Raw genomic sequence first — 16,622 nt, forward strand, 5'->3', positions numbered from 1 at the left:
CTGGTTGTCCTCCCACTGCTGGGTCCTGTATCCTGTTAACTTGATGAAGGATATTTGGTATTTCCTCACTTTCTGGCATTAAGAAAATGCAGGCTTACCTTGTGTATTTTCTGCCTAACATTTTTGAAGGCTCCCTGATCCTTTTAGTACAAAAATGTTGAGACCGTATCTGAGCACTAAGGGTGCTGCTGTTTGCTACTGAATTCGGAATTGTCATTGCCTTTATAAAGGCCCTTTTGGTGGATGTTGCTAAGAAATGCGCATTTAAGAAAAATAATAATGGTAAGTTCGTATCAATTCTGTACTTGTTAAATATAAGCTCATAATGACTCGAGTTATTCATTACCTTTATAATACATAAAAACTGCTTCAACATACACTTTTACTCCTAACACTAAGTGATCATAGCGTTAAGACTCCTGTGGGTTTGTCTTTAGACTTCTGTTGCACTAGCAATGGAAGAGTCAAAATACTGTGTTTTAAAGTCACTTGCAAGAATTATGTCTGTCACAACTTGGTATGTTAGGTTTGTTTTCAAACGTTAGGATTACTTTTTATTTAGCTTTGAAATGTTAAATTTTAGATGGTTCTAAAGTCGAAACTACAGACAAAAGTACACTCACAAGTATGGTTTCCCACCTCGTTCTTTTCCCTACTGGTAACCATTTTTAATTAGTTTCAGGTTACTCTTCTGGTTTCTTTTTGAAAGATAAGAGATACACATATGTGTATGTCTGTGTATTCACATGTCTCACCCTTTTGGACACTAAGGTAAGTATACCATAAACAATTTTCTGCACTTTGCTTTTCCTGTATCCTGGTGATCATTCTGTGTATGTAGAAATAATCATTTCTTTTTGTGACTGTAAGGACCCCCCATGTAGACATATCTGTTTATTCAGCTAGTCCTCGATTAATTGACATTTGGGTATTTCTATTTTTTTGCATTTATCATTCATTTTTGCCATTTTTGAGGTTATGTTAAATGTTTAACAGTTATATCCTATACATTAATTTAAAACCCTTCCAATTTTTACCCTACCACTTTTATCAGATTCTCCTATTAATTCTAGTAGTTTTGGTTAATCCTCTTGAATTTTTCCTATGTGTGTTTGATCGCTTTCTCTTATCAATTGACAAATACAAATGGAGATCACAGGCACCTTGCTCTTAACTGTGGATTTTTAGGGGGAGTAATTCTAAAAGAAATCCTCCCTTTTAATAAAAAGCCTTTCCTGGCATACTCCTGGACAGACAGAACTATTCCATTGAACAAAAATCTAATCAACTTTATTGAACATAAGAATAGATGGATTTTTATTTATTTTTGCTTTATGGTTATTGCTTTTGAAAATCATCTGATCCATGGTAACTTACTAATTGGTACTATAGAAAGAGGTTTTCCTTTTCTTGTCAAGTTTAGATTTAGTTTTTATTTCTGAGCATTTAAATCTAGAGAGAGAAGTATTTGTGATTGGATTAGTAGTAGGCCATGGTAATGTGTGGTATATGTATTAAGCTGCTCACAGAAAACTATGGCAACCTTGAAGCACACAGGTACGAATTTGCTTTTTATGCAAAAATTCAGGTTTTATTTTTACTTATTCTTACAATTGTGGGAGCTGGTATCAGGAACTTAGAGGCAAAAACAACTTTTGTTTTCTACATCTTAGCTGAACAAAAATACACACACTGTGGCATTATCATTAGGCAAGACTTGCTTTTTTACATTTCACACAAGAATACCATATTATCCTTTTTTGAACAAAATGCCCAGATTACTAAGGAAACGATCTTTGGAGGAAGTGTTTAATAAGCATATTTTATTTAAATAAATCCTCCAGGAGGAAATGGGAGAATTCACTGCCTTTACTTAGAAGGCGGCTATGTAAGCAGTTATCTGTCAAATTTATCTGTGCAGCTCACCAACATTTCCTCATTGGAAACATCAATATTTCCACATCGCAGTTCCCAAAATGACTTTAAAGTCTTAAAATTCTGTGTCTCCTTTTGCTTGCTTCTCTCTTGATTCCACCCAGGCTTTATTAATGGTTCGCTTCATGTCATCATCTCCGTCTTCATAAATTTTCTTTAGAACATTCATCAGTCCCTCACTAGGATCTGTTTCAGTGTCATAGGAGGGCTTTCTGTAAAAAAGAAAACACAATTCTAAGTGATCCCATTTACTGATATGGTCCTCAATATAATCAATGCCTCTAGTTCAATTGATGTCCAAGCAGGGCCAATTAACTTTATATTCTTCACTTACCTCATTCAGTGCCAGATCGTGTAACTGGGCACTGAGGATACAACAAGAGGAAGACATGGTCCTGTGCTCAAGTAATTTGTTCTAGATTTAAAATCAAATCAGATACATATAGTTCCTAACTCTAGCCAACCAAGTGCACCCCTGGCTACGGAAGAAGGAAGGCTGAACGACTCAATGTAGGGCATGGCCAGTGCAGGACATTTCAGGCAGAGGAACAGTTTGACCTAGAATGGAAGTATCTCTAAATAAACACTTTTTAGAATAGCCATTAAGTAGGATAAAAATACTCTCTTTCACTCTGCACCAATGACAGTGAAACTAATTACATATGAGAAACTTCTGTGGAATTCAAAACGTTGATCTAGGTATCTGGACCTCTCTTGAGACTAATGGAATCTCTGGGAATGGACACAATCTGTATAGAAGCAGCACAGGTGGGGCAGCACCCGGGTGGCTCAGTCAGTTAGGCATCCAACTCTTGGTTTTGGTTTCAGCTCAGGTCATGATCTCAGGGTGGAGATGGAGCCCCATGTGAGTCTCCACGCTGGGCGTGGAACCTGCTTGGGATTCTCTCTCCACACTCTGTCCCCCCACCGCCCCCTCCCTCATGCATGCTCACTTGCTCTCTCAAGGGGGGAAAAAAAAAGCACCACTGGCCCAGGGTTAAGAACCAATACAAAAAAGCCAACCAAAACTCAAGCCCTCCGTAAAAAGCAACTTGCTGGATCTGTGCCCGCCTTAAATACACTGACAGTAGAAAGATACAAGATGATGACTGGGTTACTCAGTGGACATTAAGAGGTCAAATTACAGATTATATAACTCTTACCCATAACAGCAAAGTGTTAAAAATCTACAATCCCAGCAAAGAATACATTTAATTCTTAAAGAAATGAAAGTAAACTTACTCTTTCTCTTTGCATTCTTTTTCAACCTGCGTCAGGTAGTCCCAACGTGTGTTTTCTGCTTTCTTTCTACATAAGATAAGAACTGTATCTGTCTTGACCTGGAAGAAAAGCAGGAAAACAAGTACAACTTACAGCACATGGAGATAAGCATGGTTATTTGGAAAACATTTATGCAATCAAGTTACTATTATGTGTAAAACCGGTTTTAGGTGGTACTAATACTTTACAAATAGGACTCATGAAAGAGAAAGACCGTACACAAGTAAAACTGGAATACCTTCAAATATAAAGACAAAGAAGGTGTTAATGGGGTTTGTTCATTAGGAAAGGCCTCTGTGAGGTGAAATCTGAGCTGTGGCCCAAGATCCAGAAGAAAGAGCACAGCAAGGAGAAAGGCTGTAAAACGGGATGATTTTGGTGTATCTGACTTAAAAAGGAAAAAAGTGGTAGGATTTTAGTGATTGAAGGACAGAGTAATACAGTAAGGCAGAAATCAAAATAATAACTCAACAGTGATCCATATAATTCCTAGGATTCTTTTGAGTATTTAACTATGAGATTAATGGATAAAGAAGCAGTGAGACACAAGCTAATTAATAAGTTATATTCTAATACTGCCTTTAAACTGCTATAGAACTATGTAAACACAGATGGCAGAATGGCACATCTATGTACCAGATGTATTAAACCTTATTTAAGTAGAAAAGAGATTATCTGAGTTAGTGAAAAGTGTGAATAATAGTTTAAAAGGCCATTTATTTTTATAGATTTTACTACTTCTAGTTAGGCTAAGTGTTTAATTAAGCCCTCTAATATATCAAAAATTAAGCACTTTATATTTATTTCATTTCAGTATATAATTTCAACTTTGTAAGATAAACTATTCCATTGTACAAAGGAGGAAACTTGAGACACAGAATGACTGAGCTGCCAAAAAGTCACAACTAGTAAGTGGCAAAACTGGCATGAAAACTCAGTCTCACTCTTAACCAATTTTAAAAGTTTATTCCCTTCTTGATTTTAATGCAATATTCTTATAATAATCTATTCTTCTAGAGGCAAGAATTGACACAAGGCCAGATAGTTACTATTTTAGGTCTCTGGCGCAGCTACTTAATTCTGCCATTACAGTGCAATCACAGGCCCAGACAACACATAAACAAGTGAGCACAGGCGTGTTCCAATAATATAACCATTAGGCTATAGTTTGCTGATCCCTGTTACAGAGGATAAATTAATTCTAGTTCCTCTCAATTATAAATCAACCAGGTTCAACTTAATGAGGTTTCACAATATGACAAAAAAGTAAACTTACTTTTTTTGAACTGCCTTCCACAGAGATGGGTTTTAAGAGATTGTTCACAATCATGGAGTAACTCTTCCCATTTAGATTCTTAACCAAAAGATCAAATGACCTATAATACAATAGTGAATACATTATCTTTCTGGCTCTATGAGAGGTGCTTTACAGCTCTTGTGGAAAAAAGCCACCAGTTTTATTTTAGGATGTGCATTTGGCCATCCCTGGTGATAAGATTAACCTCTTCAAAGCAGGTGTAAAGGAAAATTCTAAATTTAAGCAGGTTTAGAAACTGAAAAGAAGAGAACCAGTAATAAAGCAATCTCTGACTTAATGATCACTATATTTTCCATCGTGAGAACTCACCTCTCTGTGAAATGCACCTGCACGTTCTCGGTGGGGACCTGATGAACTCCAGTTAAGGTAATATAGATTTTCACAAACTTATCTGACTGATCCCATCCTAGTAACAACAAAAAAGGGACATGAGTAAAGTCTCATACACTCTCTAGAACAGCAAATGCATATGGCACCTAAAACTGGAGGAAACTAAATTCTAGAATAGAAACATGGGAAAAATTAAAATATAAGAACCTTTCTAGATGGAGAAATTGAGCTTCATAGCAGTTAAGTAATCTACAAAGTTAGGCATCTAGCTAGTGGTAAAACTTCGATTCAAATCCAGGTTTACTGAACACAAAGCCCATGTTTTTTTTTATTCCTTAGAATAAGGAATATGATCATTAAACTCATTCTTAAGAGTAGCCCATTTTCTGAAGGGGGGTAAATTGGAGGGGGAGATGAACCATGAGAGACTATGGACTCTGGGAAACAAACTGAGGGTTCTAGGGGGGTGGGGGGATGGGTTAGCCTGGTGATGGTATTAAAGAGGGCACGTCTTGAATGGAGCACTGGGTGTTATATGCAAACAATGAATCATGGAACACTGTATCAAAAACTAATGATGTACTGTATGGTGATTAACAAAACATAAAAAAAAGAGTAGCCCATTTTTCTAACACCACACACACAAACTCAAAATGGATGAAAATGTGAGACAGGAAACCATAAGCTCCTAGAAGAGAACATCCACAACAATGTCTCTGGCACTGGCCATAGCAACATTTTTCTAGATGCGGTTCCTGAGGCAAGGGAAACCAAAGCAAAAACAGTATGACTATACTAAATTAAAAAGCTGCACATAAAAGGATCACCAATAAAATGAAAAGGCAACCTAGTGAATGGGAGAAGATATTTGCAAATGATCTGGTAAGGGGTTAATATTGCAAAATACAGAAAGAACTTGCATACAACTCAGCACCAAAAGCCCCCAAATGATCAAATTAAAAAATGGGCAGAGGACCTGAATAGACATTTCCCCAAAGAGGACATACATTAGCCAACAGACACATGAAAAGATGCTCAACATCACTAATCATCAGGGAAATACCAATCAAAACAATGAGATGTCACCTTACATATGTCAAAATGGCTAGAATTAAAAAACAAAACCCCAAAAACATGAAATAACAAATGTGGGTATGGATGTGGAGAAAAAGTGAACCCTTGTACACTGTTGGTGGGAATGTAAATTGGTACAGCCAGTGTGGAAAACAGTATGGAAGTTGCTCAAAAATTCAAAATAGATATACCATTATGATTCAGTAATTCCACTACTGGGTATTTACTCATGAAAAACGAAAACACTAACTTTAAAAGATACATGTACCCCTACAGCATTATTTATAATAGCCAAGAGACGGAAGCAACCTAAGTGTCTGTCAACAGATAAATGGATAAAGATGTAGTATATATGACATGGAATTATTACTCAGCCATAAAAAAGATCTTGCTATCCACAACAGCATGGATGGACCTAGAGAGTATTATGCTAAGTGAAGTAAGTCAAATAGCATATGATTTCATTTATATGTTGAATCTAAAAAACCAACAAAAGCAGAAATAGACCCATAAACACTGAGAACAAAACAATGGTTGCCGGGGTTAAGGGGAGGAGATAGGCACAGTGGTAAAGGGGAGTGGGAGGTACAGGCTTCCACTTATGGAATGAATAAATTTGGGAGAATAAAAGGTGCAGCACAGGGAATACAGATGATACTGTAATAGCATTGTACGTGACACCTGCGGTGAGCACAGCCTAACAGAGGTGCTGGATCACCATGCTGTACACCTGAAACGTATGTCTCATTGTGGGTCACCTATACTCAGATTAAAAGAGCAGCTCATTTTCTTTTTGTGGAAATTTTGTCCTGTATCTAAATATCAATAATTCACTACTAAACTGGATTTCTAAACATCAGTATTATCTAATTTCATAATCATTTCTACTTCTCTAAAACAGTTCAAAGGCAATCATTGCTTTCTCAATTACCTTCACTGATACAGTAAAATACAGAGTCCTGATGAATTCTGTCAACTAAAAACATACAAGCTTCACATAAAAAGTGAATAAAATGTAAATAAAAATGAATAATGAATATTGTATATATAGGCTCTCTGTATATCCTTGACTGTTCCTTATAGTCCTATAGAAAAGAAGTGTAGTGTTAATAAAAAAAAAAAAAAGACATCCTAAAAGGTTCTGCAGACCTTCATCTGGTTTCTTCCCATTCATATGATCCAGCCTCCACATTGAGAACACTTTCTCCCTTAACACAAATCAAGGTTGCTGGGTATATGCCATAATCCTACAAGCTCAGACCAGCTTTCTTTGGTCAAATAAATACACAGCATATCTCCTTATTGTACTATACTACATCTCTCTTTTTAGAAAAAAGATTTTATTTATTTGAGAGACAGAGAGCACACACAAGAGCGGGGAGGGTCAGAGGGAGAAGCAGACTTCCCGCTGATCGGGGAAGCCCAATGCAGGACTGGATCCTGGGACTCTGGGATCATGACCTGAGCCGAAGGCAGTCACTTACCCAAATGCGCCACCCAGGTGCCCAATATACTACATCTCTTAAGCACAACACACACTGCTTTTCATTATGACAATATGGAAAATACATGCTGCCTTTCATGGCTCTATGCATGTCCTCTGCTCACTCGATCCCCCCTCCTTTTCTTACATTTGCCAAACTCACCCTTCAAACTCAAATGTCTAAGTCTCCATTACATCAGCTGTATTCCCACAAAACTTTACAAACCTCTATTCACTTCATTCGAGCAAATATTAAATAATTACTATGTGCTAGATACTGGGAGCACAAAGAAAAATGACTGTCCCTCCCCTCAGGAGAGCTCATCAGATTCAAGTTGCACTGTTCCAAAATGATCTACTGAGAGAAAATGGTATTATTACATGTTATGGTATTAGTTGTATGTCTGTGTCCTAACCACACCATGAGCAAGGATTGGGTCTTGGTCACTGTGTATCCACAAGCCCAAGCACAACAGTGGCATAGATTAGGCACTCAGAAATGTTTCTCGAATTTGCCTAGATTCCTTTCCTTAGATAATACTGGTGGTTGTTTGGCAAAATAAAATGCAAAACAGGGTTAAAACAAGAAGCTGTATTCCTTATATGCTGAACATATTTCAGAATAGGTTCATTCTTGTTGCTACTCATTACAGAAAATCATCTTGCTCTTGTTGATAGCTTTTAAATCTATTCTTTCCTTTTTCATTTCTTCCAAAGCATCTTAATAAATAACAATAGGTCTTCTCTTTAAACTACCAAAAACAAACACTAGGACTATTTTAAAAATTGACTTTGTTAGTGGGTCACTACTCATGAATAAGTTCCTGGGAGGCAGAAAGAACCGGATGTAGGATAGGGAGTCATACCGTAATTACTGATTTTCACTGTATATCCTGTTGTAATGGGAGCAACCACAGCAGCTGGCTTTTCACTGTCAAGAAGTTCTGCTTTTCTCTGTGATTTCTGCTGCATCTTGTTCTTGATTTCTGTCTCAATCTTGGATTTTTCAGCTGTAAGGGCATCACGTACTCTTTTTCTAGTGGCTTTTTCCAGCAGCACCTTCACCTCTTCTAAATCTTTCTGTAGCTGTGTTAAAATAGAAGGAAGTTAGCTATGATAAATAAAATAACAGCTGGATATTGTGCCTGTTGGTCATTTCAGTTTACTGAAGGGCTAAGAATTAAGAGATTCATTTAAATTTTCTAGGGTTGGGTTGCAACCTGAGATTCTTTTCTCCAGCCTATTGAACTGTAAATAACTGAAGCTTCCTTTTTTTTTTAAGGAAAACTTAATCTTAAACTAACAGTAATTAATCAAGCCTAAATTTTCCAGTTTGGTAGCTGCCTTTGTTTTAGAACAGTTTATTGACAAGATAATACTGTTGTGATTCATAAAGTTCGATGGAGGAATCTCAAGAAAAATTTATGGATTTCCTTATAACATCTGTTCCTAGTCATCAGGTATTAGGAATTTTAAAAATCTTAAAATAAAAAAGATGAGTGAATACACGATGAACATGGTGAAATCCTACAGCAACTTTAGTGAGGCAGTCTACTTTCTGTGATTGTTCCTCACTGGTTCCTACCCCAAATACTACACATTAAAAAGTTTGCATTTTTAAGAGATAAAAAAATAAAGACATTTCTGCTTTTAAGAAAAAGTCTTGTTCTGAATCTCCAGGTTAACACTGCAGTCAAAAGTCTGGGTCTTGGTTGCACCGCAGAGGAGAAAAACCTAGGAAAACAATCCAAAATGCGACACAGTCCTGGATCACTGAAAAAACCACCTGTTCTTTTCTCCTCAAGCCAATACATTGCCTACCAGTGTCTATTTCTACTTTCTAGAGAGAGGGCCAACATTTTATGAAGTTCAAGAGTTAAAGACACTATTAGATAATTATAATTAATCAGCTTAAAACCTTTTCCCCATTATCCTCTGACATACTGCAAATGTGTAAGATCCTTACAAAGAAGGGTTTCATTTTTCTTAAAATAACTTTACATTCTGACTTGATAATAGCGATTTGACATTATATACTATAGCCTCAGAGCATATAAAGAACCTCAATATAAAAATTTTTAAATGCTTGATAACTCAGTATAATGTCCAAGTAGAATTTTAAAGTCTTTGTTTCTTAAGTCTTACAAAATGTAATAACAGAAAAACAAATGCTTTTTACCCTAAGTCTTCCATTATCTCATTTAACTCTGCCGCCCTCATTTCACTTATCAGTAACTACTAGGATGTTAAATAAAAAGTCCAATGGTGGTAGTCTCCTGTCTTATCTACTCCCCTCACCGCCAAAACTCATACTGCTAAGACAAAGAATCCTGCAATTTCATCTTTTGAGCACAGAACCAAGATGCTTTCATTCAAAGCAGTATCTTATTATGATCTTAAAAATTCAGATTCTAATACCAATATGATAAAAATATTGAAATGTAAAACCAGTATATTTGTTCCTAAGGATTCAGTTAACAACTACAAAAAATAGAAAATATATCAAGTCTTAAACAAGATGTTTTATTTCTTGACTGGATAGGAATCCTTTTCCAGCAGGCTTCTTAACTCTGAGAATTAAGCAAGGGATTCTCAGGGCTCTTTACAGCCAGTTTTGGCTCTCTCATACTACAAAAGAAAGGGAGCCACTCTAGTCTGAAGCAACCTTCCAACAGGCCTGTTTTTAATTCCACAGTTCTATTATTTGCAGACCTGAAACCAGTAAAATTGATCACTCTGGTACTTTTCCTGCACACATACTTGAAGATATCATAGATAAAGCAGTTTCTTATCTAATTTACCTTAGCATTCATTTGTTTTCCTTACACAACATCACACATCCCTTTTATCCCCACCCATAAACACATTCAAGCTTTTTCCTGAGTTCTTCACCAGGAAGCATTGAAACCAAAGTGCCTCAAAATGAGCAAAGGACTTGAACATAGCCATCAAGCACATGAAAAGATGCTCAACAATCTTAGTCATTTAGGAAATGCACATCAAGATCACAATAGGATGCCACTTCACACCCACTAGGATGGCTAACAACCCCCCCTCCCGCCGCCCGCCCAAATAACAAGTGTTAAGAGGGTGGGCAGATTTTGGTACCTTCATATGTAACTTATGGGAATGTAAAGTGGTGCAGCCACTTTGAAAAGAGTTCACAGGCTCCTACAATTCCACTCCTGGGTACGTACCTCACAGAATTGAAAATACATGTCCACATAAGAAGCTGTACACAGTATTCATCGCGGCACAGTTCGTAATAGCCAAAAATCAATCATCTAAATGTCCATCAACTGATAATGGAGAAACAAAATGTGGTATATCCATATAATGGAATATTATTCGGCCATAAAAAGGAACACATGCCACACCATGGATGAACCAGAGATTATGTTAAGTGAAAAGAGCCAAAAGCAAAAGGCCACATTCTGTAAGATTCCATTTACATGAAATGTCCAGAATAGGTAAATCTACAGAGACAAATTAATTAGTGGTTGCTGGAGGGAGCGGAAGTAGGAAGGGACTGCTTAACAGACACTTAATAGATCTCTTTTGGGGATGATGAAAATGTGGAATTACATAGTAGTGATAGTTGTGCAACACTAAATGTACTAAAAATAGACACTTTAAAATGGCTAAACAGTTAATTTTATATCAAACAAAAACAACCTCTGAAGTGTCCCTAAAAGTGTATTTTAAAATACCTCAACTGAGAAAAACCCCTTATTTTGAAGAGGATTAATAACTGAGCTATCCACATGTGTGACTGTGAAGTCACTGCAGAGATTCACTCAGGGCACACGGAAACCCAAGGCCTATCTTTAACACGTAACATAAACCTGGGGCAGGTATCCAGTATAATACACACATACCCCCCCAACACACACATTTTCTTCATTTAAGGATGTTTCCAAGTCAAGTATGAGATTTCCTGGACTTGCTCATATTGAGGAAGAGATCTCCAGAACACAAACCTAGTTAATACTCAACACTTTACTGTGAATAACACTATCGTGTACTGACATCCTACTTAGGCCAGGAAAAGAGCAATGCAAATATTATTATTCTCATTTTGTAACTGTGCAAACTAAGTCTTCAAAAAAGTTAAGCCCGCCCCTGGTTCAGAGTTCATTGATCTTAAAAGAAAAAAAGGCTATTTCCCACCTCTAGTTACAACTTTCCAATTTATTTTTAAAACGCATCTAGCAGGTTGCTGTTTGCCAAGCGCTGTTTTCAACATTTAGAACTATTAGCTGGTCTTTCTAACTCTATGAAATGAACACTACTGTGGCACAGAGACGCCCAATAACTTGCGCAAAGTAACCCAGCTACTCATGTGCACTGAGAAAACAGGACTAGGAGAAGTCAAGTGCTGGGAGCAAAGACTTCTCACCTTCCAACCGCCTTCTACGGTGGAATGACCCTCGGTTTTTGCAATCAGCATTAAAGAAGCTTCACCTTCCCGGGCTCGTCTAGCAGGGGCCGACGGAGCCTGAGGAAAACGTGAAGGTGACCAGCTCGCCCAGGTCCACCGCGGGCACTACCTGCAGCCGAGGGCCGCGACACTGCCCCGAGCACCCAGCCCGCGGGGCAGGGACCACCGGCAAGACCATCGACAACTTTCCCCGGGCAACGGAGGCCGGAAGCCGGGGGAAGCCGCTGCAGGTGGGCGGCTGGGTCGCCGAGACGAAGGTCGGGGACCCGACGACGCAGGAGGGAGCCAGGGAGGCGGCCACCGGGCACCCTCGGCTCGGGATACAGGGCGGGGGTCGGGCGCGAGTACGGGGCGACGGCGCTCAAAGCCCCGCACGGCCGAAGTGAGGAAGATGAAGCCGGACCCTTACCTCTTCCAAAGCTGAAGCCATGGTCGGACTGATCAGGCAAGGCCCGAGCTGCAGACACGCAGGGGGGAACAACAGGAAACACCGCACGGAACGCGCTTACCCCGACGCAGGCCCCACCCGCACGAGTCACAGCGCCCCAAGCCTGCGCGCACACCCGACCCGGCGCGAGACCCAGCCCGCCTCCCGCACGCGGCGCCTCTGGAACCTTCGCGAGTCCGTCGCCGCCGCCGCACCCCCCAATCCCCCTACGCGCGCGCGCGCGCGCCTCCCGCCTCGCTTAGCCCCGCCCCGCCGAGCCTGGCCCCGCCCCGTCCGCCGAGCCTCTTAGCAACGCTCAACTCTCGCGAGCAAACCAGCAGCTCGAGAAGAGTAACGCCTCTTCCTCCCCGCCCGGGCAACTGTACGTCTTATACTTTGACCTCGCGTGTCCCGGCTGCGCAGTCGCAGCTCAGAACCGCTGTCTTGACGTACCTTAACCCATCCCCGGAAATAACGTACTGTCTTCGGGGCCCAAATCGGAAGTTGGCTAGAGAGTTGGCTGATTCCGTCTCATCTAGGGCACCGGGTCGGCTAGGCAGCCATCTTACCTAAAGCTAATTTGTGAGCGTCTGTGAGAAAAGGACCAGAGAGGGGGAGAAGGGGCAGCCTTTTTGTGCCAAAACAGGAAAGAATGGAGACGGTTAGCGTAGAGGATCCTGAAAGGAATAGTTCGATTTTTCAGTGGGTTCTGACGTTCTGGAGACGTCACCGCGATTTAGCATCTGCGGTGTGGTGGCGTCATCACGGAGCGCCACGGGAGATGGGGTTCTGGCCACGTGACGGGACCCAGTAGCGCTGCCAGGGGTTAAAGCTTCTAGTGCCAGGCTCCCCAGTCTTCGGCCGCAATTGTAGCTCCCCCTTTTGTTCCTCGACTGTTGAATTGCTTCTACGGTACCTTCGTCCTCTTCACCGAACATTCTGCAACTCTCTAATTCTAACCCAGGTTTGAATTGGTTCTAACTGAGACTGTTAACCTGAGAAAATGTAGGCTGAGTTTTCCCGGGATTACATTATGTTCCTCCTCTGTTCAGATTATTTTAGCCTTGGGCGCCCTTAAAACGTCTGCAACAGGATTGGGAATAAACAGTAATCTCTGGGAAGTCAAATAACCCTCACTCAGCTTTATATATCGCCCAAGGCAACGATTAGAAGTCTGAGAAGGAAAAAAGCTACTAGAAAAATGCAGGCTGGCCATTGTCATGGTGAGGAAGCTTCTGGAGTGCAGTACAAAAATAGACAAACTGCAATTACTTACAAGATGCATGAATCTCACAGATCTGACGTTAAGGGAAAGAAGCCAGATAAGAGTTTACATCGTTTGGTTTTATTTAAATGAAGTGTAAAACCAGCAAAAGTCATTAGTTATGGTGTTAAAAATCAGGATAGTCTTTCCTTGGATGGGGAGGACAATGACAGAACCACGAGGAGGCTCTTGAGGTTCATATAATGTCTTATGTCTTGATTTGGATGTTGGTTGCAGGTATGTTCCCTTTGTAGAAATTTCATGGAGCTATACACTGGAGTGCAGTTTTTTTGTATGTTACACTTAGCTAAAAGTTATATTTAAGTAGGAGGGAATTATCCCAAGAAGATTAAATGTTACACTGATACATTACAATTGTCAAAATTGATAGAATGAACTCCTAAGATCTGTGCATTTTGTTGTATGTTAATTATTCCTGTTTCTTAAAAAGTGTCCAGCCCAAAGCCTGGAATTATTTATACTTAATTATAAATAAGAACAAGTAGCCCATTGCACTGCGGGAAAGGTTGACCTAATGCAGTGATTTTTCTAATTTGCTTGATTATGCACCTGAGGCAACTCTCCCTACTGCCAGATAGCCTAAATAGAGATTTGATGTATCTATGTATGTATTTATTTATTTTTATTACTGGTCTTTTTTTAAACTTTAAATTCAAATTAACATATAGTGTAGTATTGGTTTCAGGAGTAAAATTTTGTGAGTCATCACTTACATATAATACCCAATGCCCATCCCAACAAGTGCCCTCCTTACCATCACCCATTTTATACCATCCAGTAACCCTAGGTTCGTTCTCTATAGTTAGGAATCTCATGATTTGCTTTCCTCTCCCTTTTTATCTTATTTTTCTTTCCCTTCCCCCTATGTTCACGTTTTGTTTCTTAAATTCCACATAAGAGTGAAATCATATGGTATTTGCCTTTCTCTGACTTACTTCGCTTAGCATAATATACTCTTAATTCCATCCACATTGTTGCAAATGACAAGATTTCATTCTTTTTGATGGCTGCATAATATTCCTTTGTATATATGAACCACATCTTTATCCATTCATCAGTTGATGGACTTCTGGGCTCTTTCCACAGTTTGGCTATTGTGGACATTGCTGCTATAAACATTGGGGTGCAGGTGCCCCTTCGGATCACTACATTTTTATCTTTGGGGTAAATATCCAGTAGTGCAATTGCTTGTTTGTAGGGTAGTTCTCTTTTTAACTAAAGTTAGAAGATTTTAAGTACCATCTATTATCCGGTGACTCCCAAATCAGTGTCTTCAGCAACACCTCTCCTCTGAGCTCTGGACTCTGTCTCTACTTGGATGTCTGAGAAGTACATCCAATTTAGCTTGTCTGAGAAGTACATCCAATTTAGCTTATCTGAAAAAAAACAAAAACTGCATGCACACACACACAACAAAAATCTCCTCCCAGTCATCTTCACACCTCAAATCAGTTTCTCCAATTATTTTCCCACTCTGAATGGTTACCTCCTGCTCCTAATTGCTCAGGCCAAGGAATCACTTGAGGCTTCAATCTCAGGTCCTACCTCCCATCCTATAGAAAGACTTACTGTCATCTACAAAATATGTGGATAATCAAACCACTTCTCACAACCTCCACTGCTACCACTGAAGACCAAGCCATAATTATTTTATCTGGATTTCTAGCCTCTTAACTGGCTTCCCCCCCCTCCAACCCCGTGCCTTTACAGTTAGTTTTCCACAGAGCAGCCAGAGTAATCTTTTCAAATCATTATATCCCTTTGGTAAACAACCTCCCAATAGCTTCCTGTTGGGCTTAGACTAAGCACAAACTCCTTACCATGACCTAACATATACTACATGATCTTATCTCACCTTTATGATGAGTATCATGTCTCATCTCATAGAACTCTTCTCTCACTGCTCCTCCCTCTCCCTGGTTTAAACACTGGCATGTTATACTTGAATCTACAGAGTTTGCCTTCACCTCAAAGTCTGTACTCTGTGCTTTTCTCTCTGAAGTGCTTTTCCTCCAGACCATCACGTAGATCATCGCGTAGATGTTCATTTTACTCAGGTCTCTCAAAAGTAACCTTAAGAGCTGCTCTTCCCAGCTGTATTAGGTTTCGATCAGGGAAGCAGAATCAGTAGCAGATACTTATTGCAAGGAATTAACCTATGCAATTGTTAGAACTGGCTAAGCAAGTCCAAAATCCTTAGGCCACACAAGCAAAAATGGATTATAGGCAGGCTGGGCACCATGAGAACAGGCTGAAGCTTTGATCCACAGAAGTCAGGGAAGGAAGAATTCCATTCTTCTCTCAAGTAAATCTCAGCCCTGCATTAAGACCTTCCAACTGACTCAATTAGCCCCACCCAGATTATCCCAGATAATCTCCCTCAATGCTAAATGATTAAGAGCTTTAATTACTATGTGCACAATACACAGCAACACTTACTTTTTGGCTGAATCGTGGGGGAGTGTAGGCTAGCCAAGTTTACATATCAAAAACCATCCTATCAACCTCATCCCCATCACTCATCATTTCTCTCCACCCTCTTACCCTGTTTTTCTTCATAGTACTTATTAATACCTGCAATTTATTAGTCTTCCCAATAGTCACTCTCAATTGGCGGCAATTGTGGACATTTTGCTTACTCCTTCCTCCCAGACATTTGGCAAGACATTTTTGGTTGTCACAACTGGTGAAATACTACTAATATCTAGTGGGGAGAGGCCAGGGATGCTACTAAATATCCTACAGTATGCACTACAGCCCCCACAAGAAAGAACTCTTTGGCCCAAAATGTCAGTAGTTTTCTCTGAGTTTGAGAAAAATTCCATGCTAGAGTTAAAACTTCTGAGGTAGGATCTTTTTGTTCACCTCATTTCTAGCACTTAGAGACTGGTGCGGTAGGCAGTCAGTAAATTTGCTTGAACTAATTTAATAGACCTGGCAATCTGCATTTTATTTTCATTTTTGTCATTTAAATACTACAATTTCTATTTGGTGAGCCTGTGCTAAAGCCTGAACTTCCTTGCAAATTTTCCTTGCAAGTAAACTTTT

The 16,622-nt window shown here is 39.5% G+C and overlaps 1 protein-coding gene across 1 annotated transcript; it reads right to left on the minus strand.

Moving 5' to 3' along the window:
- Nucleotides 1–1,564: 1,564 nt before the first annotated feature.
- CACYBP (calcyclin binding protein) lies at nt 1,565–12,510 on the minus strand. The gene is made up of 6 exons (XM_028123063.2): nt 12,272–12,510; nt 8,288–8,507; nt 4,844–4,940; nt 4,493–4,592; nt 3,178–3,275; nt 1,565–2,147 (listed from the first exon to the last, which is right to left on the minus strand). The coding sequence occupies exons 1-6, from the start codon at nt 12,290–12,292 to the stop codon at nt 1,991–1,993; spliced, it is 693 nt and encodes a 230-aa protein (XP_027978864.1). The 5' UTR covers nt 12,293–12,510; the 3' UTR covers nt 1,565–1,990.
- Between the last annotated feature and the right edge of the window lie 4,112 nt (nt 12,511–16,622).

This window comes from Eumetopias jubatus, unplaced genomic scaffold (genome assembly GCF_037043125.1).
Source record: "Eumetopias jubatus isolate StellerSeaLion01/CBP00866 unplaced genomic scaffold, mEumJub1_p1.0 scaffold_12, whole genome shotgun sequence".
In the NCBI taxonomy this organism is placed as follows: Eukaryota; Metazoa; Chordata; class Mammalia; order Carnivora; family Otariidae; genus Eumetopias; species Eumetopias jubatus.